The sequence below is a fragment of the Apodemus sylvaticus genome, chromosome 2 (assembly GCF_947179515.1).
Source record: "Apodemus sylvaticus chromosome 2, mApoSyl1.1, whole genome shotgun sequence".
In the NCBI taxonomy this organism is placed as follows: Eukaryota; Metazoa; Chordata; class Mammalia; order Rodentia; family Muridae; genus Apodemus; species Apodemus sylvaticus.
This window is the reverse complement of record NC_067473.1, coordinates 13,853,349-13,881,112: the sequence shown is the minus strand read 5'-3', so window position 1 is coordinate 13,881,112 and position 27,764 is coordinate 13,853,349. Positions and strand designations below refer to the sequence as shown.

General features: G+C 39.0%; 1 protein-coding gene across 1 annotated transcript in view; it reads left to right on the top strand.

Annotated features, from left to right (window-relative positions):
• Cacna2d1 (calcium voltage-gated channel auxiliary subunit alpha2delta 1) overlaps window positions 1-27,764 on the top strand; it is a 445,325-nt gene that overhangs the window by 62,371 nt on the left and 355,190 nt on the right. Inside the window, exons 2-3 of the mRNA XM_052173128.1 lie at window positions 15,574-15,655; window positions 25,147-25,263. Of these exons, the coding sequence (XP_052029088.1) occupies window positions 15,574-15,655; window positions 25,147-25,263 (199 nt within the window). The remainder of the gene's footprint in view (window positions 1-15,573; window positions 15,656-25,146; window positions 25,264-27,764) is intronic.

Genomic DNA, 27,764 nt, shown 5'->3' with positions numbered 1-27,764 from the left:
CCAAAATCTAAAGCAAACCAAACCAATCCAAACCAAACCAATCCAAACCAAACTAACCAAGAACCCTTTTACTTACAGTCAACAAATAGGGAAACCAGTTCATTTCTTCTCATCCATGACTTGCACTGAACATTTTGAATCTCAGAGCAAGAAATTAAGCAGAAAAAGGTCTTAATATAGAATACTTGATATATAATATTTAATTTAAGGGTAGCAAGATAGCTCAGCAGGGAAAGGTGCTTGCTGCCAATCTGGATGCCTTGGGTCCCTAGAACTCACCTGGTGGAAAAAATGGCTCACTGAAGCTGTCCTCTGGCCTTGGCATCTTGTGTGCCTCTTCACTAGTGCATCCTTAATACAAAAACACACACAAACACACACATACACACACACACACACACACACACACACAGACACACACACACACATAGGCACACAGACACATCCACACAGACAGACAGACACACACACACACACACACACGCACACACGCACACACACACACACACACACACACACAGAGAGAGAGAGAGAGAGAGAGAGAGAGAGAGAGAGAGAGAGAGAGAGAAAGAGCTAGAGAGAGAGCTGATAGATTAATATAATAAAGGAAGTCCACCCCCAATCTTTTGAAACATATATTCAAATAAAGGTTTTCATTGGCTTCCCTTGTAATTATATCAAGATTCAGGTTTTGTATTTCCTTCAAAGGTCTTTAGTGGCACTGCTGAGGTGATAAACGTTTTTGCTTGGCAGGCCTGGTGATCTGAGATTTATCCCCAGATGATATAAAGTTGGAAAGAGAGAATTAGCAACAAAACACTAGGACTCCACCCACTATACATACTCGATACATATACATACAGAAAGACATATACACTATACACATACACTCAGACCTCATATACATGTATACTCTCAGACTTGTGTATGTGAGATATACACATGTACATATACACCCACACACTCCTGATACACCTGTGAACACACACACTACATTCACATACCTTACCTACATACATGCTAACAGAACATAAAATCCTTAATGATTTTGAGGTTGGTTTAGTTGTCATCACAGTCTAGAGTTTGCTTGCTCTGTTTTCAGAGAACCTTGTCTAGAACCTTGTCTTCATCTTGGTCTCCACGGCCGGCCAATTCACCTAATTGTTAGGTGTGCCTTCTGCCCAGCCTCTCTGCACCACTGTTTTATTTGGGGGGAACTACTTGTTTAGTTCCTGACATCACCTTTTGTCTTAGTCAGGGTTTCTATTCCTGCACAAACATCATGACCAAGAAGCAAGTTGGGGAGGAAAGGGTTTATTGAGCGTACACTTCCATGATGCAGTTCATCACTAAAGGAAGTCAGGACTGGAACTCAAGCAGGTCAGGAAGCAGGAGCTGATGCAGAGGCCATGGAGGGATGTTTCTTACTGGCTTGCTTCCCCTGGCTTGCTCAGCCTGCTCTCTTATAGAACCCAAGAGCACCAGCCCAAAGTTGGAACCACCCGCAAGGGGCCCTCCCCACTTGATCACTAATTGAGAAAATGCCCCAGAGCTGGATCTCATGGAGGCACTTCCCCAACTAAAGCTCCTTTCTCTGTGATAACTCCAGCCTGTGTCAAGTTGACACACAAAACTCGCCAGTACACCTTTGTTTTTGGGCACTAGCTATTGGTCCTCTTCAGATTCTCATCTTCTGAGGAGGACTCTGGCAGGAATATCAGCCCAGTCCCTTCTAAAGCCCACGGAAACCATTCCAGGTGTATTAATACCTGACTAGATCTGGCCAGAGACACCTACATAGCATTTTTAATAGTTAATAATAAAGGTTTTTGCCATTAGCTGTTGGTTGTTTTTTTCAATCCTCCCTTTGCCCTTTACATGTCTCTGTCTAGCTCATCACCTTATTCTGGTCAATGGAAGGAAAAAGACAAAAATAGTAGCAGAAGCTGCATGAATTATAAAATGTGTAAGACGTTATGCTCATGGTTGTTGGTGGGTATGATAACTAGCTTTAACTGTCAACTTGAGTCACCGGAAAAGATTCTCAGTGAGGGGCTGTCTGTGCTGGATTGTCTCTGGCCATGTATGTGCATGGGATTGTATTAGTTAAGTCAGGTGGTGTAGGAAGACCCAGATGACCGTGAATAGCATCGAGCCCTAGTTAGTGGATGAGCACAGGCAAGGACGAGCATCCACACACTAAGTTCTCTCTATTCTTGACTGTGCCTCTTAGATAAGGAGCTGTTTGGTGTTTCTGCCTTTAACTTCTATACTATGACAACTTTACCTGAAATTTTAAGCTGAGGCAAACTCAGTTCTCTCCTGAGTGGAAGGACAGTGGGCATTAGCAAGTAGATATGTGACAGATAGTGCTTTGAACTATTTTTCTTGAAAATTCCAATATAAGATTAAAAGGAAGGGAAACATATTTACATTCATATGTTTGTAATATTTGGTGTATGACAGTTCATAAGGCTTTACCATTGTATCTTTTGCACCAGCAGGTTGTATAGCATTTTCTGCAAAATAAAACATTATTAGCAATTGAATGAATGCCTTTCCAAGGAGAAGCTGAAGCCTACACTAAATAGCGACTAGATTAGAAGACAAAAACCAAATTTTTTTTGTTGGGCATTTCCCACAGATGAAACTAAATGAGTATTGTTGGCACTACCTGGAGAAGTAACTGTAGCTGGAGTAAATGGTGATGGAGCTTCCGTTTCTCTGATGTGATCCAGAGACATGAGGATGATACAGGATGGGGTTTCCCTGATGTGATCCAGAGACATGAGGATGATACAGGACGGGGTCAGATAGATCGCAGTTAGGAGTAAAAATTCTTCTAGCTGTAGGTGCTTGTGGAGCAATGGTTCATAGCTGGACCTTCTTGGACCCATCAGCAGATGAATAGAGACATGGGAGACTACTTATTATTTATAAAAGCTTTGCCACTGCAGCTGGGCAGACTCTCAGCTAGCTCACACAAATTCTCCCTGACTCTTCCTGGTCTAAATCCTGCCACATGGCCTGCTCTCTCTCTCTCTCTCTCTCTCTCTCTCTCTCTCTCTCTCTCTCTCTCTCTCTCTCTCTTAAATTGCTCCTTCCCATGCCATGCAGATAAATCTTCTTGCCTCTCTATCTCTCCTCCCAGAGACCCTCTCTCAGCATGAAGTCCTGACTCATGTTGACTATTGGCTGTCAGCTCTTTATTAAGTTAATCAACCAGTGAGGGAAGTATTTGTTTACAAATTATGAGGCCTGATATGAACCTTAAGATATCAAACTCTGGCCAGTAGTCTGCTTTCTGCTGCTACAGAATTAACAATTGAATAGTACAAAAGCAACCTTCCTACTGTGTATAAAGAGGTTTCTGCTACAATAGTGCCTTTCCTCCTGTGGTGTTTCGCCAGGCCCTCTAGAACATTCCTTGTGAACTCTACCCTCAGGTATCTTTTCATTTTACACATAGAGCTGAAGACAATCAGCCTCTCTCTGCAGAGGAACATTCTGAAAGAGAAGATAAGGACTGTTTGTTAGGCTTGTGGGAGGCTGCTGAGTCACATATGATTCACAGGTCTAGCTTTGGAAATCTTTAGGCTTTACTATTACAAAGCTTGGTGGTAGTCAGTTTAAAAATGGCTGGCTGAAATCTATATTGGAGTACACTCTGAATGGAACATTAGGAACAATCAGAGAATGACTAATAATGGGAAAGGCATCAGGAGACTGCAATCGCTCCTTTGGTGGGTTGACGCCTAATTCATGTACTGACTGATTATGGTTCTTGTTTTATAATAATGAGTTTTGTGGGGTGGACCTTAAAGTCAACCCAAACTCAATAGTATTGTCTTTTCTCAGGGCCTGTGCATCGTGTCCTTTCTCTTAAAGTAGAAATTAAATGTGATCCAGGAACTGTCTTTATTTTCCCCTAAGAATCAAGTAATTATTTCAAATGTTAAAGATATAAAGAAAACACAAATGAGACCTTCCCTGAGAAGCCGAGGGTTTTACTAAATCTTGTCATTTCCTTGTGATGAGGAAGCTATGCCCGGCCGGATGGATTCTCTCCTATCTTGTGAATGAATCACTGAATGTTGAAGGCTTAACTTAAATATTTTACTTTGGCCTCCTCAACAACTGTACATATACGAATTGTGCCTTACAACATATTTGAAATTCACCAAGAATATAAAGTAAAAATTCCATCTAGATATAGTTATGGATAATACTTTTTTCACCCAAATATATATTGAGGTACTTAGGTTTTGACCTACTTTGCATTGTATAAAAGGTCATTGTTAAAGACTATTGTTATTTAAACATTTGCTAAGGTGATATAATTTGAAAAGTTAATTAGAGGCATTATTTTTTTCCTGTGTTTAGTTTTCATTGCAGGAATCCTTCACTAAAGTATTACTTTCTGAAAGGGATTATTTAACAGTATTAAAACTTTTGCCATTTGATAAGCAAACATTGATTTTTAAAATAGAATGTATTACTTGTTTTGAGTGTGACATGATACTATAAGGTATATATAGCATCCTGGTTTGTACAATTATATATCAACTATCTTCCAATTAGTTTTTGTGCACGGCAAGAACTGCTGGACTTGTTTAACAAAACCTTTAATGAAATAAATTCTTTCAATTTTGTCCGCATCCCGTGCATGCTATCTCTAAACACGCACATGCTATTTATTTCTTGTTCCAGTAACCAATGATCGTTCTGCATCTTTGTTTATTTGAACTTAAAAAATATATCTTGAAGAAAAGTATTGTCTTTTTTAAAAGTTTATAGTGTTAATAGAGAAATATAGCTTGATTTAAAGAAAAGAAAGAAACCGACAAAACAAACGCAAGTTCTAGGTACTGTTTTTATTAGACAGCTAAGAAGAGCACTCCGGCTGTAATTCCTCTCCATGAAGCAACCTTCTGTTTGTCTTTGCCCATGTGTGCAGTGCAGCAGAGGGTGATGGAAAAACAGACAGGGCGTGCTCAGTCAAAGAGAGTCAGAGCACCCCACTCTCGAGGCCAGGAAGGTTGAAAGCAATTAAACTGCAGTATCTTTTCTGAGCTGGGCATTTATTTACCACTTCTTGTTCGAAGGTCTTATTCCTAGTTCCCCATCACATTGTGCTCAAGAAGAAAAGACTACAGATATTGGAGGCGAGCTAAGCGTGCAGTCTTCTTTGTTTCTGGTCTTCAGAGACTGAGTTATTGTCTTATTTGCAAGTTAATGTATTTGCTTTGACAGCTTTTGATTGTTAAGTAAACTCTGCCCTGGAACAGCTGTGAGATAAATGATCCTGTGGGCTGTATTTAAAAGAAATGCCCTGACAGTCAGGCTGGACCCTGGCTTTCATGTTCATGCATCTGTTTATGGGAACCTGCATCTAAAATAATGAAGGCTGGATGAAGCAGCCAGGTTTCATCTCAGAACTTCCTACTGTTGCTTTTAGAATATCGTATACTAAGACACACATCAAAGATGAGTCTACTACTCATTGTCAAATGTGTGTGTGTGTGCTGGGAATATGAGACAATTGCTGTGGACCTAAAGTCTCACACCAACAATTTTGTGTTATGCTAACGAAAGCAAATTTTCGTTTTGGCTATAAATAACAAAAATAGTGCTTGCTTACTTTGTTAATCCAGGGAAGGCTTTAACAATCTAATTTGAGAAAAATTGTCTCATGTAAGTAATTCCATGTATATATGCATATATGATATGAATGCATATATACATTATGTAGTATGTGAAAGGAAGAAAATAGATTTTTGGTGTTTTGTTAATAATGGAAGCACATTATTTTCAAGTATAAAGACTTGTTTAAATGTCATTTTGCTTTTTTTATGTGTGGGAATCTGATTTTGAACCCATGGTGATTGTACTGGCTAATTTTGTGTGTCAACTTGACACAGGCTGGAGTTATCACAGAGAAAGGAGTTTCAGTTGGGGAAGTGCCTCCATGAGATCCAGCTATGGACATTTTCTCAATTAGTGATCAAGGGGGAAGGGCCCCTTGTGGGTGGTATCACCTCTGGACTAGTATTCTTGGGTTCTATAAGAGAGCAGGCTGAGCAAGCCAGGGGAAGCAAGCCAGTAAGAAACATCAGTCCGTGCCCTCTGAATCAGCTCCTGCTTCCTAACTTGCTTGAGTTCCAGTCCTGATTTCCTTTGGTGATCAACAGCAATGTGGAAAGTGTAAGCTGAATAAACCCTTTCCTCCCCAACTTGTTTCTTGGTCATGATGTTTGTGCAGAAATAGAAACCCTGACTAAGACAGCAATCATAATCCAGAAAATAGAAGTCATGGCCAGAGAGCTGAGGGCCACTCTGATGTGGGATGTCTAGAATACAAATGTTTCCGATCATATCATTTGAAATGAGTAAGGATTGTGTTGCTTCTTAAGGACAAAATATTATGTTTCTTTGGATAACTTCAGGCAACTTAAGGTCGCCTCGCCCATCTCCTTACCTGTAAAATAAAACTTTGAAACTATCTCAGTAGATTTTTGTAATAATTGAAGACATTGTGACTATAGTACGTTCAGAATAGTTCCTGAAATATACATGCTGAAGTGTCCACAGCTGTTTGGAGTCTGCAGTAAATATTCAAAACTATACTTGTTGATGACACTATAAAGAATTTTGTGGCCTGTCTATTTAAGGAAATTCTGAGTTCTTTTTGATGCTGTGCTGACCCAAGACAGTAAGTACATCACTGCATGATACTTTGTGGGGCAGGCTGGAAAGTTAAGAAGGAAAGATTTAAGAGATTTTGGAGATTTGGGTTTAACAGAAGCGGAACCAGAGTCAGTCTGCGTGGCGGGGGCGGGGTGAGGGCGAAGGATCTTAAGGGCTATGATTTCCTGGTAGCAGGAGACATGATTGCAGAATGAGACAAAGTGACATGCTTGTGAAACATCTAAGTCCACTGACTGCAGACTGCCTAGTGGGGAAGAGGACGTCTCAGTGACATCAGAGTCCCAACGTTAAGAAGCATTTGAGGATTTTGCAGTACTAGGAGTCTTTGATGGCTCACATAATCATTGAGAGACAAGGGCATGAGGAAAATTTTTGTAATGGCATTAAATAATGCTTATATGCCTGAGTTAGACTAAACTACATTTTGTGAACTCATTCTTTTGGGGCCCGAGGCAAAAATACGAATGGAGAAAATACGGAAAAATACGAAAAGGAGAGAGGGGTTCCTCAATAAAATGAATGGAGGTTCTGTAATGAGCAATTAGAAATTCAGCTCATTCGGTTCATAGAAACACCAGCAGCAGATTGTGTGGCCATGTGGGACATCCCAGTTGGCATCGGGCTCTGCAGGGATGGTGCCGGAGGTTATAACTAACTGAGTGCTGCAGGGTAAAATGGCGGAGGGCTCAGGGCTGCAGGGAGCCAATCCTACATGGGACACCCCTCCCCCCACGCCCTTCTGCTCCCCAGCTGGGTAGTCAGTGACATTACAATATCAACCCCAAAGCATTTGCTTATTTGTTTGGAATCCGGAAACTAATTGCAGCAGTTTAGGCAGAAACTATTAACTAAACCAATTTAAAAACATGCAGATAAAACACAACAATGATGCCAAGATGACAGACCAAGTCCTGTTCTGGAAAGACTCTTTGCTCTTTGAAAACTGAGAATATGATTAGCTGTAAAGTGGATTCACACATGTGGGGGTAAAGGCCAGTGGAACACAAAGGCAGAGAAACTTGAATAGCAAGTCATGAGGTTTATTTATCGATTCGGCTTTGTCTCCCACGGCCGCGCCCTTTACCTTCCCACTCTGATTAGTGTGATCGCATCCTTTTTACAGTTTCCCAAGATTCCTCAGGATAAAAATGGAATTGAATCCTCAAGCATCTCACAAGTTGAAACAGCTTCCTTCTAAGAGAGCAGCAGTGTTACTGAAAATGCTTAAATTGCCAGTAATTTCAGGAATGAGTGCTCCTCGAACATCTTCCCCATCACACAATTATCCTACAATATCAAGTAGATGCCAAGTGATTTCATTACACACAGGCACACACACTCACCTATGCATTGTTACCATGTTCTAAGAAATGCATATTTAGTAAATTTATATGCCTCCCAAACCTTTGGGTTACTTGATGCTATTTTTACCCAATTGCTGGGACACCGTGGGTGGTTTATTATATAACAAAAATAGGAGTAGTTTATCATCGGTTTCATATTTATAGCAAGTAGAACAGCTTACTTTTGAAATATCTTGTTACTGAAATTTATGGACATGTTATTTATATGTTAGCACAGTTGAAACGGCTATTTTGGTAGATATTTGGGCACCTTAATTGTTCCCGGCTCCTTAGGGCACCACTGTGGCTTTTATTCACCCGGGTTAAATATAAAATTATTGCTTTAAAAGAATGCATAGGCAGAGATGTGCCTCAGGAAAGGGCCTGAAGTGGTACAGGATGATTCTCGCCGGCTCCTCCCCTGTTCCAGCGCCTCACTGCAGCAAAGCAAGCTCTTGTCTCTGTTCTCTGTGCTGTAACCCACATTCTTCTTTTGTCTCCATGGCAATTACTAGTGGAATAATGTGGGAGAAGTGTGTCTGTTTTAATACATTTCCCCCTACACATAGCAGTGGCTGTAGATACTTGATCTGTTCTTTCCCATAGGACTTACCTACATCAACATAGAAAGACGGGCAGTCAGTCCTCAATATAAACACCCTAGGCTTCTGACTCTTATGTCCACCAGTGGAGTCAAGTTATTAGAGCAGGTCGCGGTTCTCACTGTGACCTCATTGTTCTACTCAAGCAATAGCTTAGCTTATCCAGCTTAGCTTTTAAAATAATTAAATCAATAGCTTGACACTTCCTACTCAACTGTTGCACTTTACAATAGATTAAATGAGGTGTAATTGTGCTTTTCTGAGTTTGATGTTCCTCAGATAGGTACAAAATGAAACAGAGTACCATTTTTCTTTCTTTTTGAGAATGGAATTTTCTAAAGGATGATATGTCACCAGCGAACTGAACCTCAGAATGGACATTAATTTGATGGCAGTATTTTTTTCTTTCAAACTCCATAAAAATAAAACGTTTCATAGGTTTTTTTTTTTTTTTTTTTAGGATTTTGATCATTTGTATTCCATAAAATGAAACAGGCATACATAATATTTCACTTATTCAGTAAAATATTTGCCTCATTAAGTATGCTGTTGGAGGCTTCCTGTTACATTGACTCTGTAGAGAACATTAAACACTTGGGGCCTTGCTAGTAACTGTGAAATGAGTTCTAAGGACCTAGGAAGATTACAATACCTAATTTTTTGCTATGCCACTTGATAAACATTTGAATTTGGAATGTTAGAACAAGCATTACAGATTCAGACAAGTTCATGTAGACCAGGCTGGCCTTGAACTCACAGAGATCTGCCTGACTCTGTCTCCTGACTTCTGGGATTAAAGGCTGGGCCACCATTGCCCAGCAAGCCCAGATAAGTGCTTGGGTATCTGAACTCAGTTCCTAATGCTGATCAGGCAAGTACTTTACTAACTGAGCCATTTCCCCTATCTAAGCAGATTCTACCACTCATATACATTTTCAGTTTAAGCATCTGTTCTTTGAAAACACATATATGTTGTCTGAAGTGATAGAAATGGAATATGTGTGCTCAGGCCACTGTTTTCCTTACCATGAACAGCAAGATCTTTTTAATAAAGCTGTTAGGATAAAAACTTTTAAAAAGTTATTGAGAAAAATTCAAAATTTAATAATATATAGCATTTTCATAGTTACTGTGTTATAGGGTGTCTGATCCCATAGATAAAGGATTTAGTAAATAGGTACTTTATGAATATAATGTTAAAAATTTAATGCGCCTTTCAGCAGTCTTTGCTGTTTAGAATCAGTAGAGGTCTTGAAGTTGCTAGAACCTTGATGTTCCTCGCCCTTGTCCTCCCTTCACACCTGTAGTAACTGCTCCACATTCACGGAGAGCATTTTCCTTCGATCCTGATGTGCTCATACCCATGCCGATGGGCCCAGTGAACAGGACGTCCTCCAGTGCAGTTCAAAGCCTTTCGTGCTCTTTCCTCAGCTTTCCAATCTCCCTTTCTGACTCCTTTCCTGAAGACCCACTGTCAATAAACAATAACTTCCCCTTTCTTACTCAGGAAATAGAGAAAAATTGAATAGAACTAGTGAGCTCAAAATTTTCTTTAGTCTGTCTGTCTTTCTGTCTTTCTTTTTTTTTCAAGATTTATTTACTATAAGTAAGAACACTGTAGCTGTCTTCAGACACTCCAGAAGAGGGCATCAGATCTTTTTACGGATGGTTGTAAGCCATCATGTAGTTTCTGGGATTTGAACTCAGGACCTTTGGAAGAACAGTCAGTGCTCTTAACCGCTGAGCCTTAACCGCTGAGCCATCTCTCCAGCCCCTCCTTTCTAATAATTGTTTTCACCTGTCTCAAAAATTGTAACATTTCCCTTCAAGTTTGCACGGAAGAAGTATCTCTGCTTGGGGAGATGCATCATGTTCCCCCTTTAGTTTGCTATTTGTGAATGCATTCTGCACCTTTACCTTGTCATGTTTATGATACAGTCCGTGTGTTGCATGCTAGAATTTCTTTTTCTTAAGAACTGTGAAATTAGTGTCTCAGATTCTGTGGTAACAATTGCTTTCTTGAAAGAATATAGTTGTACTAGAAGATGAGCCTCCGGGCATGCCTGTATGTTATTGTGTTGGGTGAAGTGGGAAAACCTGATCACTGTGGTGGGATGGTTTCATGGGCAGGGAGTCCTGGACATTCAGAGAGTAAGGTCTGAGAAGCAGCTTGTACTAATCTCTTTCCTGGCTATGGATGCAACCTGACCAGCTGCCTGAAGCCCCTGCCTGGTTGGCATCTGTACTGGGATGGTCTACACCTTGAACTTGTCTTTTTAAGCAGAGCCCTTTCTCATTTAAGTTGTTTTTGTCAGGGTGTTTGATTACAGCTACAGTAGAATGAAGCCAAAATGGGCCCTATTAAAACAGGCAGATTAATAAAAGAAAAACATGCAAATTAATTGGTAATACAACATTTTAGCAATGTGGAAACCTTGAGGAAATGAAGATAGAGAAGCAGCCGAGCTACAGCTCTGTGGTCTCTGAACAGTCAGCTGAAGGACAATAGGAGACAATGCTTGTACACTAGCAACCTGGGGAAAGTCTGCACAGTCTCTTTGCTTCTGCTGTTCTTTAACACAAGAGACTTTTGATATATGTGTGAATCAGGATAGATACTTGGATCATAACAGTCTTTAGAAGGGTAGGAGAAGGTCTGAGGGCATTGTCTTCTTGACTGACTTGCCAAATCTAGAGTGCCCCTTTGGTTTAACGTATGCCACCTCCATCATTGCCAAAGACATGGTCTCTCTGACATGTCCTCCACTTTTTTCAAAGAAGCATGTCAATAGTTCTGTCTCGTCTAAATACACACACACACACACACACACACACACACACACACACACACGCACACAAGCTGTAAAAACAAACAGGAATCTCAAGACCCCAGAGTCTCACTCTCCTCCAGGCTCAGATGCTAAGATAGATAGATACTCCTCTTCAGCTTTGTTGTGCCTGCGTAGATTTATCATTCATGAAGTTGTTTTGTTTGGTCTTAGAGCTTCTGTGGTTCCATTGTTCTGGATGCCCTTTTCTTGCCGCTCCTCAGGTCCCTCTACCTGTTCCTTTATGGTTGGTTTCCTCCGTTCTAATTACTGTTTATTTCCTTCCTTGTGCCTGCTCTTTAGGGAGAGCTACATTGATTTGCCTTTGTCCTTGCTAGACCCTGTAACCACCAATCTTTACCTTGTGTGCAGATTTTTCTTCTGCCATTGCGGACCCTGTTGCATTCAATTGCTTAATGTATACTCAGGTCTCTGAAAAACACCTCAAATTCAGTAAAAGCAATCTCCTTGGTTGAAGTGTAGCTCTGTGGCAGAGCACTTGACCAGCATGTGCAAGACCCTGGGATCAATTCTCCAGCCAGGCACCAGAACGACAGACCAGCAGAGACCAATTCATCAAAGGCCCAAGCTACATAATGCCTTCTCCTGTGTGCGTCTACATGTTCTTCTGATGCCCTGGATCAAAGTGCCCCATCTGCTCCTGAGATACTTCCAAAATCACCTGCCAAGTTTCTCTCCCATTCACCTGTTGTATCCAAAAGCACCTGTAGTCTGTGCAGACTTCGGAATTTCACTGAACAAAAGGCTTCTACTACTATTGACTTAATTAATTATTATTTCTTACCTCTTCACCCTCTTTTTTCTGCCCCAACCTCCAGCTACCATCTATTTGGTGTCAGGAAAATGTATTTTCTTATGATCGCAGGCATCTCCTTGACCTTGTTTTCTAGGTCATTTCTAATACCACCATCCTTTTTGAGCATACCGTAATGTTACTTAAGAGATGGTGTTTTATTCTGGTTGAGTTACCCCTACCTCCAATTCCTGTCACTTCCTTGTCTAGACATAGCATGGTGTCCAAACAGTTCCACTGGCTGACTTGACTGAGAGCACTATGTTCTCGGTGCCTTCTATGCTAATTCCTTTAATCTTGCCGGCTTCTGCTTGTCTTTCAAATATCTCCTTTTAAGTAGCTGCTGCCAAGAACATTTGAAGGGGTTAATGATGGTATGTCACTTCAAATATGCACATTTGGCATCTTGATTTAGTCATGTAAGGAAATAAGACTTAAGAAAGGGCCACTACCCCCCCCCCCAACAAAACAAAGGAATTTCTTTTGGGAGGAATGTTCTATATATATCAAACCTAAGAAATAGTCTTGATCACCAGAGGTGAATAATTGGGGGCTCAGTGAACATAAATATAAACAAACTTGGAAGTGAGCTCCATCTTTCCCTCTTTTCTCTTCCCTGTCTGGGTCTTGGTAGCATTTCTGAAGTTTGTTTTTTCAGGTCCAACTACTCATTTGTCCTGTTGATCCTCCACACCCCTGATGTCCTTTGTCTTTTGTCACTGAGTGCCACGCTCCTGTGTGAGTCTCCATGTACATGTACTGGAAAACAAATAAAACATTTATGCTTTTCTTTTGTTAATTAGCTTCTAGCTCTTACATTAATTGGGTTCCTAGAGGCAGTCAGAGAGCCAGTGTTAGAACTGAGGGGAATTGAGGCTGGTGCAGGGTCTTTCTCTCCTACAGTCCTTCTTCCAATCCAGCCTCTGTACCTTAGGATTTAGGCATTAAATAACTCTCTCTTAGCACCAAAGATATTTCTCAGTCACCACATTCTTCTAATTGTTGTTCTCCTTTGCCCAGACCTAATTTTCATCCCAATTTGACTTTTATATCCTTTCTAGCATGTGCTAATGCTTATTGGACAGTGTTACAAAAAATATGAAAATATTTTTAGTGGTGGGTGATGCAATTTATTGCATGTAAATGTTAATATTTTCTGAATTTCTTCTAGCTTCTGTAATATTTGAAGGATCGGGTAACAGTTAAAAAAGAAAACAGTATCTATTCAAAAAGAAGCTTGCACTCTAAAAGTGTTCTTGACAGCTTGTCATTTGGGGCAGAGAAGATTGGCTAGATCCTGAATAACTTCTTGGTCCAAAAGAGAATGGAACCTCTGTGGCCATTACTAGTGACCAAGCACTTGTATGTTAAGGTGACACAGATCAGTGTTCAGGAATGGACTATAGTCATGTGACAGTGTATACACACACATACAACACACACACACACACACACACAACACATACAACACACACTCACTCATACACATACTCACGCACACTCACTCACACACCCCACACTCCCCACACACTCACTCACATACACAGGCTCACTCACACTCTCTCTCTCTCTCTCTCTCTCTCTCTCACACACACACACACACACACACCACACACACACACACACACACACACACACACTCACAATCTCTTTTTCATTCTTTCTCTCTCTGTCTCTTACCCCCTCCCTCTTCCAGCTTAGGTAAGTCTAATGTTTCTTACCACTTGTAAATGTTAATGAATTATATTTGAGAAATGATTCATTCTTCCTGGAGTCTAGGACTTTGTAAGTGTGTATAGCTGAGAAAATTGGACTAGAATTAAAAAGTACTGTCTTTTACCTGTACACTAATGTGATTTTTTTTTCTAATTCTAAAAGTGAGCACAGTTTTACTTATCTAATAACAGTAGTAATAATATTGGCGGGTTAGTGTTTGTACTGTTTTGCAGCTATCTATACTGATTCATAAATAGCATAAATTGTAATATTGGACATTATCCACACTGTTTATTTTGATGTTTCTGTAAATTTTATTTTACATTGTTTTTTGATAGTCATTTACCTTTCCCTCCCTTAACCATACAGAATTATTGAGAACACATTTATATTCATTTGATTTGTGCCAAAGCATTCCTGGTTCTGTACATTTCATTCTGTCAGTGGTTTGCTTCCCATACATCATGAACTTTTTCCTATGGACACTTAATCCTATTTGTGAATGACTCTGGGTTTTCTTTCCTTCTTTCAACTCCTTGTTTTTCATGTGTTCTTCCAGACAGTATTTCAGTCTCTTTTCCAGGTTGCGTTTTATTTTCTTTATTCTGTTTCTAAAATGAAGTTGATGACTTAATGAACTGTTGGAATCTACCACTGAAGGAAGAGAAGACACACACACTTCCCTTTCCTTGATTCAAATCACATACACTCAAAGTTCAAATTCAAACACAAATCCTCTTCTGAGTATCCTTACTCTGTTCCCCGTGCTCTTTATGTCTGTCTGGAGAAAAAGCAACACATTTAGACCTGAAGCGTGAAGATGCCGTATAAGAACATTATGTTGTTGAACATTGAACTGTATTGACTCAAGTGCTGGACATCGGGTGCTATTCAGATTTAGATGTTTATACTGATATGAATGTTTCAAGATATTAAATGCATTGATTACAAGAGAGTATCTGAAAGTATTTGAACTTAAATGCTGAAGGAATAGTTTCCACGAGTAAAACAGTTCTTTGAACACTGTGGTACTGCTCAAGTCATTCAGGGCCTCAGAGTGCAGCTGGGAAGATAAAATGTCTTTAGCCTTTGTGTATTGCAATATCTGCAACCTTGTGATATGTATTGGTGTAAGCTGATGACATAATTCTAGATATTCTTTTTATGATCAGAATATATAGTTTATATGCATTTTTGAATGCCGTACTTAGTAACTGTTTTCATGCAATCTTGCCAGTGAGCAAATGTTAACTCTTTGGATTCCCAAGATGCCCTTGTCATTCTTCTCATTTTGAATTGGGGGCATTTCAGTGTGTACACACATGCAAATGTAAGAACTAAATACAGACAAATACCTCCAATCAAAATAAGTTTTGAAACTAAAATACCCAGTGTAACAATGGTTCAGCAGTCTTTTCTATTGGAAGGAGGAATGGGAAGGTGATCTTAATGGGAACTGGGGAGGGAGACCAAAACCATGTATGAAGTACATGCATAACATATCAGCTGCTAACAGTATTTGTGGGAAATCTGATGGATCTTTCTTTCTTCTGATTCCACAGTATCAAGTCATGGGTAGATAAGATGCAAGAAGACCTTGTCACACTGGCGAAAACAGCCAGTGGAGTGACTCAGCTTGCTGATGTGAGTATTGCCAGCCCTGGATTTGGTCAATCCTCTGCTTAGTTTGGGTACCATCGTGTCTTTTAGGAAACCATAGCTTTATATTACAGTCAGGATATGATTTCTCATGCAAGTATCACAGTCAGGTTTTTGGTAGTCCCTGCACATTGATGGGTATTGGAAACCAGAATGCCATGGCTAACAATGAAATTATTAACTCCCCCATCCAGATTCAGGTTTAGATATAATACACCTTTAACATCTCTGCCTACAGTCTTCAGAATGTATTTTCGAATTTTACTATAATGGAGACTTAAAGCTTGAGTGTCCTCGATGTGAACACTTCCTCTGTATTTGATATTAGATTTTACTTTAAAAGTATTTGAAGTGTTTATAACCACATCTATTGACTAGGATTTGTCATTGAGATTTGTATAAAGGTTCTGATGTACAAAATGGTGACACCATTAAAAGTGTATATATATATATATATATATATATATATATATATAGTAAATTGGCTGTGCAGGTTACTCAAATGAGTTTGAAAAGTGGATTTGGATTATATCATATAAATGTTGTATGCCAACTTAGATGAAATTGTATGAAAACAGATTCATGGATGGGGATATGGATTGAAACCAGACATGTTTAGGAGCTTAACTTTTTATTCATGCACATAAAAATCATGTATCATTAAGTCAGGATCCAATTGTAAACACTATTTTATTTAATGATTCACATACACCTATACAGAAAAAAAATTTATGTTTCACTTTAGTACACCTGTGTTTTGCATGCAATAGGTTTTCTGAGGTCAGGTAGGTAATTTTACTCTTGCCATCAAGCCAAGTACTCAAAAAGTTTTGGATTTTGTGGCATATTGCAAATTAAATTTCCCAGGTGTGAATGCTCCATGTGCATGTTAATGCCCATTGGAAGAAACATAAACACATATTTAACTTATGATTCAGAAAACCTGATAAGGACTTCAACATTTTCTTAGGATGTCTTTCTATGGAAGATGCAGATATTAAGCCCAGAGTGTGCTTAACATCCCTTGGTTATATTGTATATCCTGAATTTGAAAACTCTAAACTTGAAATACTCTCAAATCCTAAACTTTTGTCCGGTGGGCTTGATGCTCATGTATGATGGAGTGCATTTCCAATGTATGTATACTGGTCATGTATACATGTCATGTGCGTCATCTCTCAGGGACACAAGAGATGCATCAGTTGTAAGTGAATCTCAGGTTAGATTTCTGTCTCAGCCCCAAGATATCTCATTGTGTATATGTAGCTATTCAGAAGTCAGAGATAGGCATTTTTAGTCCCATGTTTCTGAGAAGTTATACTCTCCCTGAGTACAAAAGATTCTCAGTGATGAAATATATATATATATTTTTGTCCACATTGATGGTCTCTAGTGCTTGGACACACAGATCCAGGGAGGGGTGTAAGCTCCAGTTTAAGATTCACTTTAGAAATACATGAGTATGTGCCACTGTGCTGGGTAGTGTGTGGACCTGTATTTAAGGGATAGTATTTGTAGAAGCAGATGTTTTCTTTTAGTGTTTATTTTATTTTTTTTAGATTTAAGTTGACTGTGGGGACAGCTTTCATTCAACCACAGAGACAAATGACAGATTTTAATATTAAGTTTTAAAACTTTTATTGGCAAGATGAGAAATAAACAGTTCCTCACCCCCCTCCATCCCTTCATTATCCTCATGGTTCTGCACCTGGCTGACATCCCTGTTGCTCCTGCTGTTCCTATGGGAAATTTTCTTGTTATACTTCTATACTTCTGTTTTCTTTTCTTCAAACATTGTAATGCAAAAAAAAAATAAATCTGGTTTCTATTATGCTTTTCTGTATAGTCTATATTACTTAGACAATTATAAATACTGATGAATGGGTAAATGACAACATACAATGAAGAAGACAAAGTCTAGATAATTATTTGTTTGAGATACATGACATAATATAGTGACAGAAGGATTGTGAGGAAATGCATACTATGTAATGTGGAGAAATTTGAGGTGGGGGAGGAAGAAAGGGGGAGGGGAAGAGAGATGGAGAGGGAGAAGGGGAGGGAGAGGGAGAAGGGGAGAGAGACAGAGGGAGAAGGGGAGGGAGAAGGAGAGGAAGAGGAGAGTTATTGCTGCAAGAAGAGATACATGATCCCTTCTGCCTCATTCCCTTTCCTAGCAAACAGATTTGTGTGCAAACAGGTGGTAGTGGTAGTAGCCAGGGGAGGGGGGGGTTGGTTTTTTTTTTTTTTTTTTTTTTTTTGCTAGTTTAGTTTAGGTTTGGTTTGGTTTTACTTCCCATAGTAATTTAAAGCTAAAATTAACTGAAAAATTCCCAAATGGAGAGTGAACTTGTAGAGGAGACTAGAGTCCTTTTGAGCAAGGGGTTCTGTTGTTGATTGATTCATACAGAACTGGGGATCTTAACCCAAGGCTTAGAGCAGTGCATTCCTAGGAAGTGCCAAAGGAATGCTGGACTCTGGAAGTTGAGTTCATGGTGGAATTTATTTGGTCCCACGATTGGAAGTCACTATCTTAGAAATGGTGCTTCTTCTTTAGTTAATGTAATTATTTTTTTACTGGCTTCATAGGTACACCAAAGGCCAAGAACCACAGTAATTACCTATATTACCAGTGTAATTTTTTTTGGAATTTTATGAAAATTCCTTTATGAGATGGCGAAGTATTAACGAAAGGAAAATAATAATATTGTCGAATGAACTCTATTCCTTAAATTCTTCTACATTAGTGAGTTATTGTTGTATTGAAGGATGAGCTTGGGGGCTGGGGAAGTGGCGCACAGGTGCAGTGCTTGCTTCCTAAGCCTGACAACTGCAGCTCAGGTCTCCAGCACTCATGGACATGCCAGGCAGACACAGTAGCTTGCCTGGAATTCAGCATCAGGAGGAAAGATGGGCATTCTTGCAGCAAGCTGACTAGCCAGACTAGTCAGTAATTTTTCCATTTGTTGTCCAGTGGGTCACAATCTGTGGGTTGTTACCCCTTTGGGAGATTGTGCATCAGATATTTATATAATAATTAATAACAATATCAGAATTACAGTTTTGAAGTAGCAATGAAACAATGTTATGGTTGGGGGTCACCACACTTGAGGAATTGGTACTAAGGGCTGCAGTATTAGGAAGGTTGAGAACCACTGATTTAATGGAAAGAGACTGGGGACACATTCCCGGTTATTTAGTTGTGAGATATTTGGCTCATACTACAGTGGCAAAAGTTATAGTGTTGTATTGTTTTATCAGAAACATGGGATCCTTATTTAAAATGCTCAACTCAAATTCTACAGCAATGAAAAAGGCCAGAGCAAATAGCTCTATCTAAAGATGTATTTAAGATGTGATAACACATAACTGAAGCTGTAGTTATAAAACATATATTATTGTTTATGACACAGGACAGATATTCTAAGACTTACAAACAACACGCAATTTCTTTTCTTTTTTATCGTGTTCGATATTGAAGCCAGGATCTTTTGCATGCAGGGTAAGAGCTCTGAGCTCCACCCCAGGAAACACATGCTCTTTTAAACAATCTAAATTATAAACTCTTGAAAATACCCTCTGCCATTTCTCAATATGGGCACGCACACATTCTGCCAAGGAGGCGTTTGTGATTGAACTGATAAATGGAGAATGTAATGTTTAATCACCAGCAGATATGTTTTTAAGTTGAAGTCTTCGGGATATTCTTGAAGCCAACATCTGTGAGTTCATAAAACATCCATAAGCAACCATTTCCTTCCTTAATCTGCTGAAAAGTGTTTTATCTTGATATTCTCAAAATTTGGCCCATATCCAAATTAGGAGATATTCTAAATGAATGGGCCCTGTAGTAATGAGAATTTGCTTCATGCAAAGGTTTTCTCAAAATAAATCGATGAGTAAAAGCTATTCCATGTTTTTCCTGGGCGATTCATTTCTGAATCTGCAAACACTGTATTAACAGGGAACAGAGGCCTGCCAGTGTGTCGGAATGCCTGTTTTTCACTGCTCCTACAAAGCTCATTCCAGGGAAAGCAAGCCACAGCCACCCAAGGTGACAGAGTCACTTGGGACATCTGTTCAGTCATTTGCGGAAATTTGTCCTTACATCTCCCCCTTTCTCTTTGTCTCTGTCTTAGACTCCTCTTCACTAGCAGGGGCTGAGGGTGCTTGCTTACATAGGTTCATCAACTCGGGGAAACTTCATAAGGCATTGCAGCAGTAATTGTGTCAGTAATCTCAGCCGGTCACTTACCTTCCCACTGCTGGTTCTTCAAGTCCTGCCTTGTTAACTCCCTCCACATACACCCAGATTGTCTCCTGGCTGGTGTACTGATGTTTGACTCTTAGGATCTTTCTCATTTTCCTCAGGGGACTTTTCCATGTCCTTCCATGCTGCTAGACCCGATGATACTTTGTGGTACAGGGTTGGTTTGTGATTTGCATGACCAATCATGCCAGATTACCTTTTATCTTCTGCCACTCTGAGACATGGGCTTACTCTATTATGACAAAATGAAGCTCAAATTCCCTTCACCCTTCACTCTGACATCCCCAAATCTTAGCACACCTACAGCCACGGCTGGCTAAATGCAATTTAACCTTTTTCTAAAGTGAAAAATTAATGCTGTATGTGAAACATCTAAATATGGCAAACATTGCTTGCAAAACTAGCTGCTTATAATAATCTTCTTGGGATAGCTCTTGCATTTTATGATGACATAATTCTACTGGTGCCACTTGGTATATAGTATACTTGTAATGTTTTAAAATGTATTATTTTCAAGATCATGATGGAAAGATGGATTCAGTTTAGATTAAAGTGATTTGAAAGAGTTTTATTTAATGTAAAAGAGTTAAAAACTATAACCTGTATTATTCTCACCGTGGAACTTGGTTTTGAAATGTAACAACAAAAACCAGGCAATACAGTTAAGATTTGGACTGAGGAAGAACATGCAGGTGATAGGTTATCTTTTTGTCCTGACTGTCAGGCATGGCTGTCGGAGGATTTGGACTCTATAATACTAAAACATATTAGGGTGTCACAAGACAGACCATCTTGTATTGAGTTCTCTTTCTACTTTACATTCTTTCTAGTAGAAAAACAGAACCCAGCATCCCACAGCTTTGTGGCAGTGACATGACTCTCCTGAAACTCTGTCTAGTGCCAAAGCTCCATACTATTTATAATACGCTGACTTCTCCTTCATGACAGAAACTGGATAAATGCCAACAAAGACGATCATTCAGTCTTTCAGCAAAGGGGAAAAACTGAGAAGGAAAGATACTTAGATCACGTTTAAATAGTGTCAAATTAACATGTTAAGATTATAGAGATATAGATTATTTAGTGATGGGATACAATGCACTTATGAATGGAATGAATAGATATTATCATTATAAAACTCTATGTAAAATCTTCTACTCTAAAAACTGTTTTCAAATATACTAGGAAACTTTCATAAGCCTAATATCATGTTTTTTATCATAAAATTAGTTTTTTTCAGTGGGTTGTAGTATAGTATGGATTCAATTTTATTTTAAGAGAACATTCCAATTTTATTTTATGTATATAACATATACATAAAATAATATACAATTATATAATATATATAATATTATAATAATAGTATGGAGCTTTGGCACTAGACAGAGTTTCAGGAGAGTCATGTCACTGCCACAAACTGTGGGATGCTGGGTTCTGTTTTTCTACTAGAAAGAATGTAAAGTGGAAAGAGAACTCAATACAAATGGTCTGTATATATATGGTATGTATATATTATATATATATAATATATATATATACCTAGATATTTGCAGAGGCCACCACAGACTTAATTTTCTTAAGTTAATATATTTAAGCATTATGAAGCAGATTTTATTTTTATTTCTTGTGACAGCCAGCTTTCTATTACTATATGAAATATTCAAAGTAATTAACTGAAATTATTATTGTTATTATTATTGTTGTTATTATTATTATCATCTCAACAAAGCTTCTGGTCTATGCCTGATTAGCCTTATAGCTTTGGCCCTGAGACAAGCAAGCACTTCATAGTCGTAGAGTGTGGCAGAGTGAAAGTGCTAATCCCACAGCCAGGAAGCAAAAGAGAAAAGAAGAGAGAATGCTGGTGTTTCCACATCCCCTTCAGGAGAATTTCACCAAGGTTCTAAGAAGCTTCCAATAGGCCCTACCCCCACAAAAGTTCCTTTATCTCCCAATAGAACCATTATTAACATATGAGCAATTGGCGGTCAGTCAATATTTAAACTATAGAGTAGTGACAATTTTGGAAATTTGGTTTCTTAAAAAAAAAAAAAAAGAACAAAAAAAAAAAAAAAACAGACATAAGAGTATGTTTTCGTTTCAACCCCAGGTGTGTGGCTGTGTGGCTGTGTGGCTGTGTGGCTGTGTGGCTGTGTGGCTGTGGGGCTTTGTGGCTGTGGGGCTGTGTGGCTGTGTGGCTGTGGGGCTGTGGGGCTGTGTGGCTGTGTGGCTGTGTGGCTGTGGGGCTGTGGGGCTGTGGGGCTGTGTGGCTGTGGGGCTGTGTGGCTGTGGGGCTGTGTGGCTGTGGGGCTGTGGGGCTGTGTGGCTGTGTGGCTGTGTGGCTGTGTGGCTGTGGGGCTGTGTGGCTGTGGGGCTGTGGGGCTGTGTGGCTGTGTGGCTGTGTGGCTGTGTGTCTGTGTGGCTGTGGGGCTGTGTGGCTGTGGTTCTGTGTGGCTGTGTGGCTGTGGGGCTGTGTGGCTGTGTGACTGTGGGGCTGTGTGGCTGTGGGGCTGTGTGGCTGTGTGGCTGTGTGGCTGTGGGGCTGTGTGGCTGTGTGGCTGTGTGTCTGTGTGGCTGTGGGGCTGTGTGGCTGTGGTTCTGTGTGGCTGTGTGGCTGTGGGGCTGTGTGGCTGTGTGTCTGTGTGTCTGTGTGGCTGTGTGGCTGTGGGGCTTTGTGGCTGTGTGGCCGTGTGGCTTTGGGGCTGTGTGGCTGTGGGGCTGTGTGGCTGTGGGGCTGTGTGGCTGTGTGGCTGTTGGGCTGTGTGGCTGTGGGGCTGTGTTGAGCTGACTGCAGCAGCAGCTGACTATGATTTGCCTCGTGCTCTAGCAGAGACATGATTTTGCCAGCTGCAGATAGTTTCTGCAATTGGGTGACATTTGGGACTGTGGGAATTTTCCAGCAGCTGTCTAAATGCTAGAGCCCTGGTCGTGGGTCATTGTTGTTCTTGTTTGGGAGGTTGGTTGTGGTTTGTTAGTAATCTTGTTAAAGATGAAACAAAAGGAAAGAAATTAGATTCAGGGGTTCTCTCCTCTCTCTCCTCTCTTCCTCTCTCTGCCTTCTCTTCCCTATCTCTCTTCCCTCTCCCCTCGTCCCTCTCCCCCCTTACCCCTCTCCCCTTTTCTTCTCTCTCTCTCCTCTCCTAATCTCATCTCTTCCCTCTCTCGGCTCTCCTCTCTCTGTTCTCTCTTTTGATAGGGGGGCGAAACCAGGGAGATAAAGGATAGAAAGAAGAACCTAGGGAGTAGCAAAGGTCAGCTACACCATAGTATTTCTTAAGAATTTAAAAATAATATCAGGATATTTAATATCTAAAATATTCTGTATACATTAGACATAATATATACGTATTTTCATTTTTGAAGACACCTAGTGACAGGTGAGGCACATGTTGTGACCTAGTAAATTTAAGTCTGAATCTACCTCCAGTTATCGTGGGGCATATTTTACATTCCCTTTATCACAAGAAAGTAGGGGTAATGCACAAGATATTAGTGATACAAGCACCAGTACATTGCACATCAATTAGCTGTATTGTTCTTACTGCAAGACTGTGTTGGATCAATGAAAATGATGTTGAGGTTTATCTATTTGTAACTTGAATCAATTGATCTGTTCACGTATTGATGTTTTGAGAATCTCGTTTTAGTCTGAAATGAAAGCGGTTCATGTTGGGAGGAAATCTTCAAGGATAGCCGGGGTGCTTAGGACAGGACATGATAATCCATCCTGTGAAGGCTTAAGCCATCTGCTGATATGCAAGAGACCTGGGTGAAACCAATTACGAGGTTTTTAAACCACAAAACGAATTTTTGCAATATTCTGCATGGGCCTGTGCTTAAAACAGTTGAGTTCAAATAAATTATTTTAACTGCACATGGCTATTTATATCCTTAAAATATTAGTTAGCTTGTAATGTCCTAAAGTTTATAGTCATAGGAGTGTGTTTCATTAGTTGAGTGCTTTCCTTACATGGCTAACTCCCTGAAATCAATCTTTAGCCCTTTCCACACCCCAAAGTGTATATATAAATTAATGTATATGTATGTGTGTGTGTTCATTGAAAACTGACATCCGCTTTGACAGATAAATGGTTCAGAGTTTGCATATAGTTGAAGCGAACTTCAATTGCGTAGCATCCACGCTCAGCTGGGACCAGGCTTTAGACCCTGCAACTAATAAAATAAAATAATACAAGCAAGTAGAACTGGTTCTTGTATACGCCTGGATTCGCTTTTCATAAGGCAATAACAAGCTGCCAGGCCCTGGCTTTAAAGATGGTTAAGTCATGCATGTGAGTCCCATCTGCTCAGTGCATAGGGGATTTCCTTCTCAGATCACCCTCCAGCCACAAGCACCTCCTCCGTCACCACCCCCTTACCCCATTATTCTCCTGCTGGAGTGGGCAGGTTTTGTGAACCAGGTGCAGCCTATGTCTCTGGAGGAAAATCCTTCTGTAGACATCAATCTGAGCCCTAGAAATAAGGCTGGGTCTTAATTTTATATACCACGTTAACTTTGCCTTAGTTTATTTGGTGATTGAAATAAAAAAATTTAACAAACAGAAAAATACTCATATTTGATATAATTGTAAAAATACACCATTACAAAGCTATCCATCTACACTTTTAACTTCTCAACTTCTCCAGCTGTGACCTGTCCTCTGCTGTTAGTTCAGCAGGGGATTCATCCTCAGTCCCATCACCACTCACCCCTCTCCATAAGCTTGAGAGGTAAACCTGTCCTTCACAGACACAGTAGTGGGGAATAGGTTCTCTAAGGAGCCCATGATCCATCTGGTATGACCTGTCTTCTACCTTGTTTACACATGCCTGACTTCCAGGTTTAACCTCTCATGTATGGGTTTCTCTTTCTTGCCTGGGGTGGCCACCCTTTCTTAAAATGAGGGGGCTGACAGTTAATAATCAAGTTTTGAAGTTGTGATGGAAAAGCCTCAGCCCAGTGTACATCTGAACGCATGTTATAACCAGTGGTCTAACCTTTTGTTTTTGCAAGATAACTGTCTTATAGAAAATTTACATTTGTTTATGTTTTTCTGGTATATATCCAAACTCTAAAAGAATCATGATGAAAAGAATAGATCTTTCTAATTATTTGTTTTTCGTTTTAGATGCATAATAATGGGAATTTATGATCTAAATAAACAAACACTGTTGCTTTTCTTAATTATCTTTTTCTTTAACATAGATTTATGAAAAATACCAAGATCTGTATACTGTGGAGCCAAATAATGCACGCCAACTCGTTGAAATTGCAGCCAGAGACATTGAGAAACTTCTGAGCAACAGATCTAAAGCCCTGGTGGTGAGTTGAGATAGAGACTTTTCTTTTAGTTTTCTCCTTGGCAATGTTTTGTGTTTCTTCCTGTGTTTGAAGTTTTCATTTGATGTCCTACTTTTTCCCCTTGGTAATTGAGTTCAACTGATGAGATCATGGAGTCAATGAACTGCCACATAAACAGATGGCTTTCCTCTATCTGTTGCTTTATTTTTATTATATTATTTTCTTTTTATAACACATCAGAGGTATTGCTGATACATGAAATACCTATGTGAATTATCATATTCTATAATCCACTGATCACATTTTAATCTATACTAAAATATAACTTCATTATTATTGCTAGCACATAAACTGTAGCACTCTCCTATCCCATGATCCCACATTCCTACCAGTGTTCAGTATGTGAGATAATTGATTAGACACTTCTGACTTTTCCCAAAAGCTTTTTCATATATATATATGTGTGTGTGTGTGTGTGTGTGTGTGTGTGTACACACATATATATATGCTTCGCTACATAATGTTTAAATTTTTGCTGATTTTGAGTTATAGTAATTTATCGTACTACATATGGCCTTCAGAGGCTTGCTTTTCTTTATCCATACTGTATCTATATGATTCATTGACTTTCATTTAGTTTTATTTTATATATAATTCCATTCCTACCTCATCCTGATACCACCTAGTAGGAAAAACATATTGCACATACATGTTCTGTGGTAACCCAATTTTTAAAAGTTACTATCTATCCATGATAGTTTGAATTGGCTGATGCAGAGTCTACTACTGTACTTTTTAACAACAATCAAGTTTTAATTATAAACTGACATGAGATTTATAACAATCACCACTGATAAAATTATAGTAAAGAAATAAAAGTTATCTCCAAATATCTTACTTAACCGTGTTCACTCACGCTTGCATGCCTTCGTGGTGAAATGAGGTGAATGCAGTAGACATTAAGCTATGCCATGTAAGACTTTGATGGCCATGTGATAACTGAGGAGGTTATTCTGCACTGAGTGACTGCATCCTGGCTCAACAGGGAGATTCATTTTCTGGGCAATAGGAAGTGAGGTTTTCCTATGGTATTCAGAATGGCAAGGAACTTAAAAATTTTATATACTATAATTCACTGATCACATTTTAATCTATACTTTAATCTGTACAGGTTGCTCTTTTCTAGAATTTTACTGTTAATATGTTCATACATATGAGCATAGGTAATGGACCCCTGGTAATTAAAACAACAAATAATAAGGGAAGATGATTTATATAGTTAGGTACTATTTGAAGAGCATCATACATTCATTCCAGAATAGTAGAATTGCTAGACAAAAGTGAATTCAGAAAAGCATTTCATAAAATATGGTAGCTGTTTTCTGCCAAAACGTTTGGTCAGCTTAGTTCTCTACTTGGTGTATCTAAGGTCTTATTGGTTCATATACTGAACAGATGCAACAATGTTGGAGTTCTTAATTATCTGCAAAGAAATGGCTACAAAATGGGATGTCCCTGTGCTAATTTCTGAAGAAGAGATAGGTTCAGTCACCTTTCCTTTGGTGTGAAGTGAAATATCTATTCATATCTTGCACATTTGTATTCTTTAATGGTTTTAAAAGTGGTCCATTCTTGGTGCTGTGTAAACTAGTTAATTTCAGTTACCTTTCTGGCTTTTTAATTGTCTTTGATATGTATTTTAATAGATTCTTAATTTTAACAAAGTCAACTTTATATTACTAGTATCTCTGAGTGTTCTATTTGTAAAATCCTGTTACTATTAAGTCATATATATAATTTAAAAAAATGATTAATTCTAGATTCCCAAGTTTTGTTTTTCATATTCAAGTATTTAATAAATTTGTAAAACCATTAGTATGTAATTTCAGGATTCAATTTAAATTAACTTTTTTCCAGCTATTTTCCCATGACCATTTATTATGTAGGTTCTTTTTCTACAAGTCCCTTATCATTGTGCTATGTAGCTGGTTACCTAAGTCTTTTGTCATGTAATTCTTTTGAGAAGTACTTTAAAGCTCCTCAAACCTTAATTTTTTTTTTTATCAAAAAAATGTTCAGCATGTAATTAACCTGAGAAATCTATACTGGGATTTTGTTTTGACAGTATTATTGATTAAGGAAACTTTGGGAAATGCTAATATCATTATAATGGCTGGTCTTTCTATTTATAAGCAACCCCCCAACCCCTCACCCCTCAGCTGCCACCAGTTTAACAATCTTTTAGGTCAGAATTATATGTATGTCAAACACCACCACTTGCTCCTGTTAGATTTCACACTGTTTTCTTGGCCGTCAAATTCTTATATGCACTGTGAGACACTTACCAATGTTTTGATTATTGTTCTTAAGGTATCCAGGACCTTGAAGCTGTAATATCTATTGTTATATCTGGTTTATCAGATTCAATATTTATTATAAATTTAAATATATAGCACGGACTAGTCCATGGCAAAATAAACTTTCTTAAAGCATTATTTTCTTAAATTTACTTAAGAGTAATA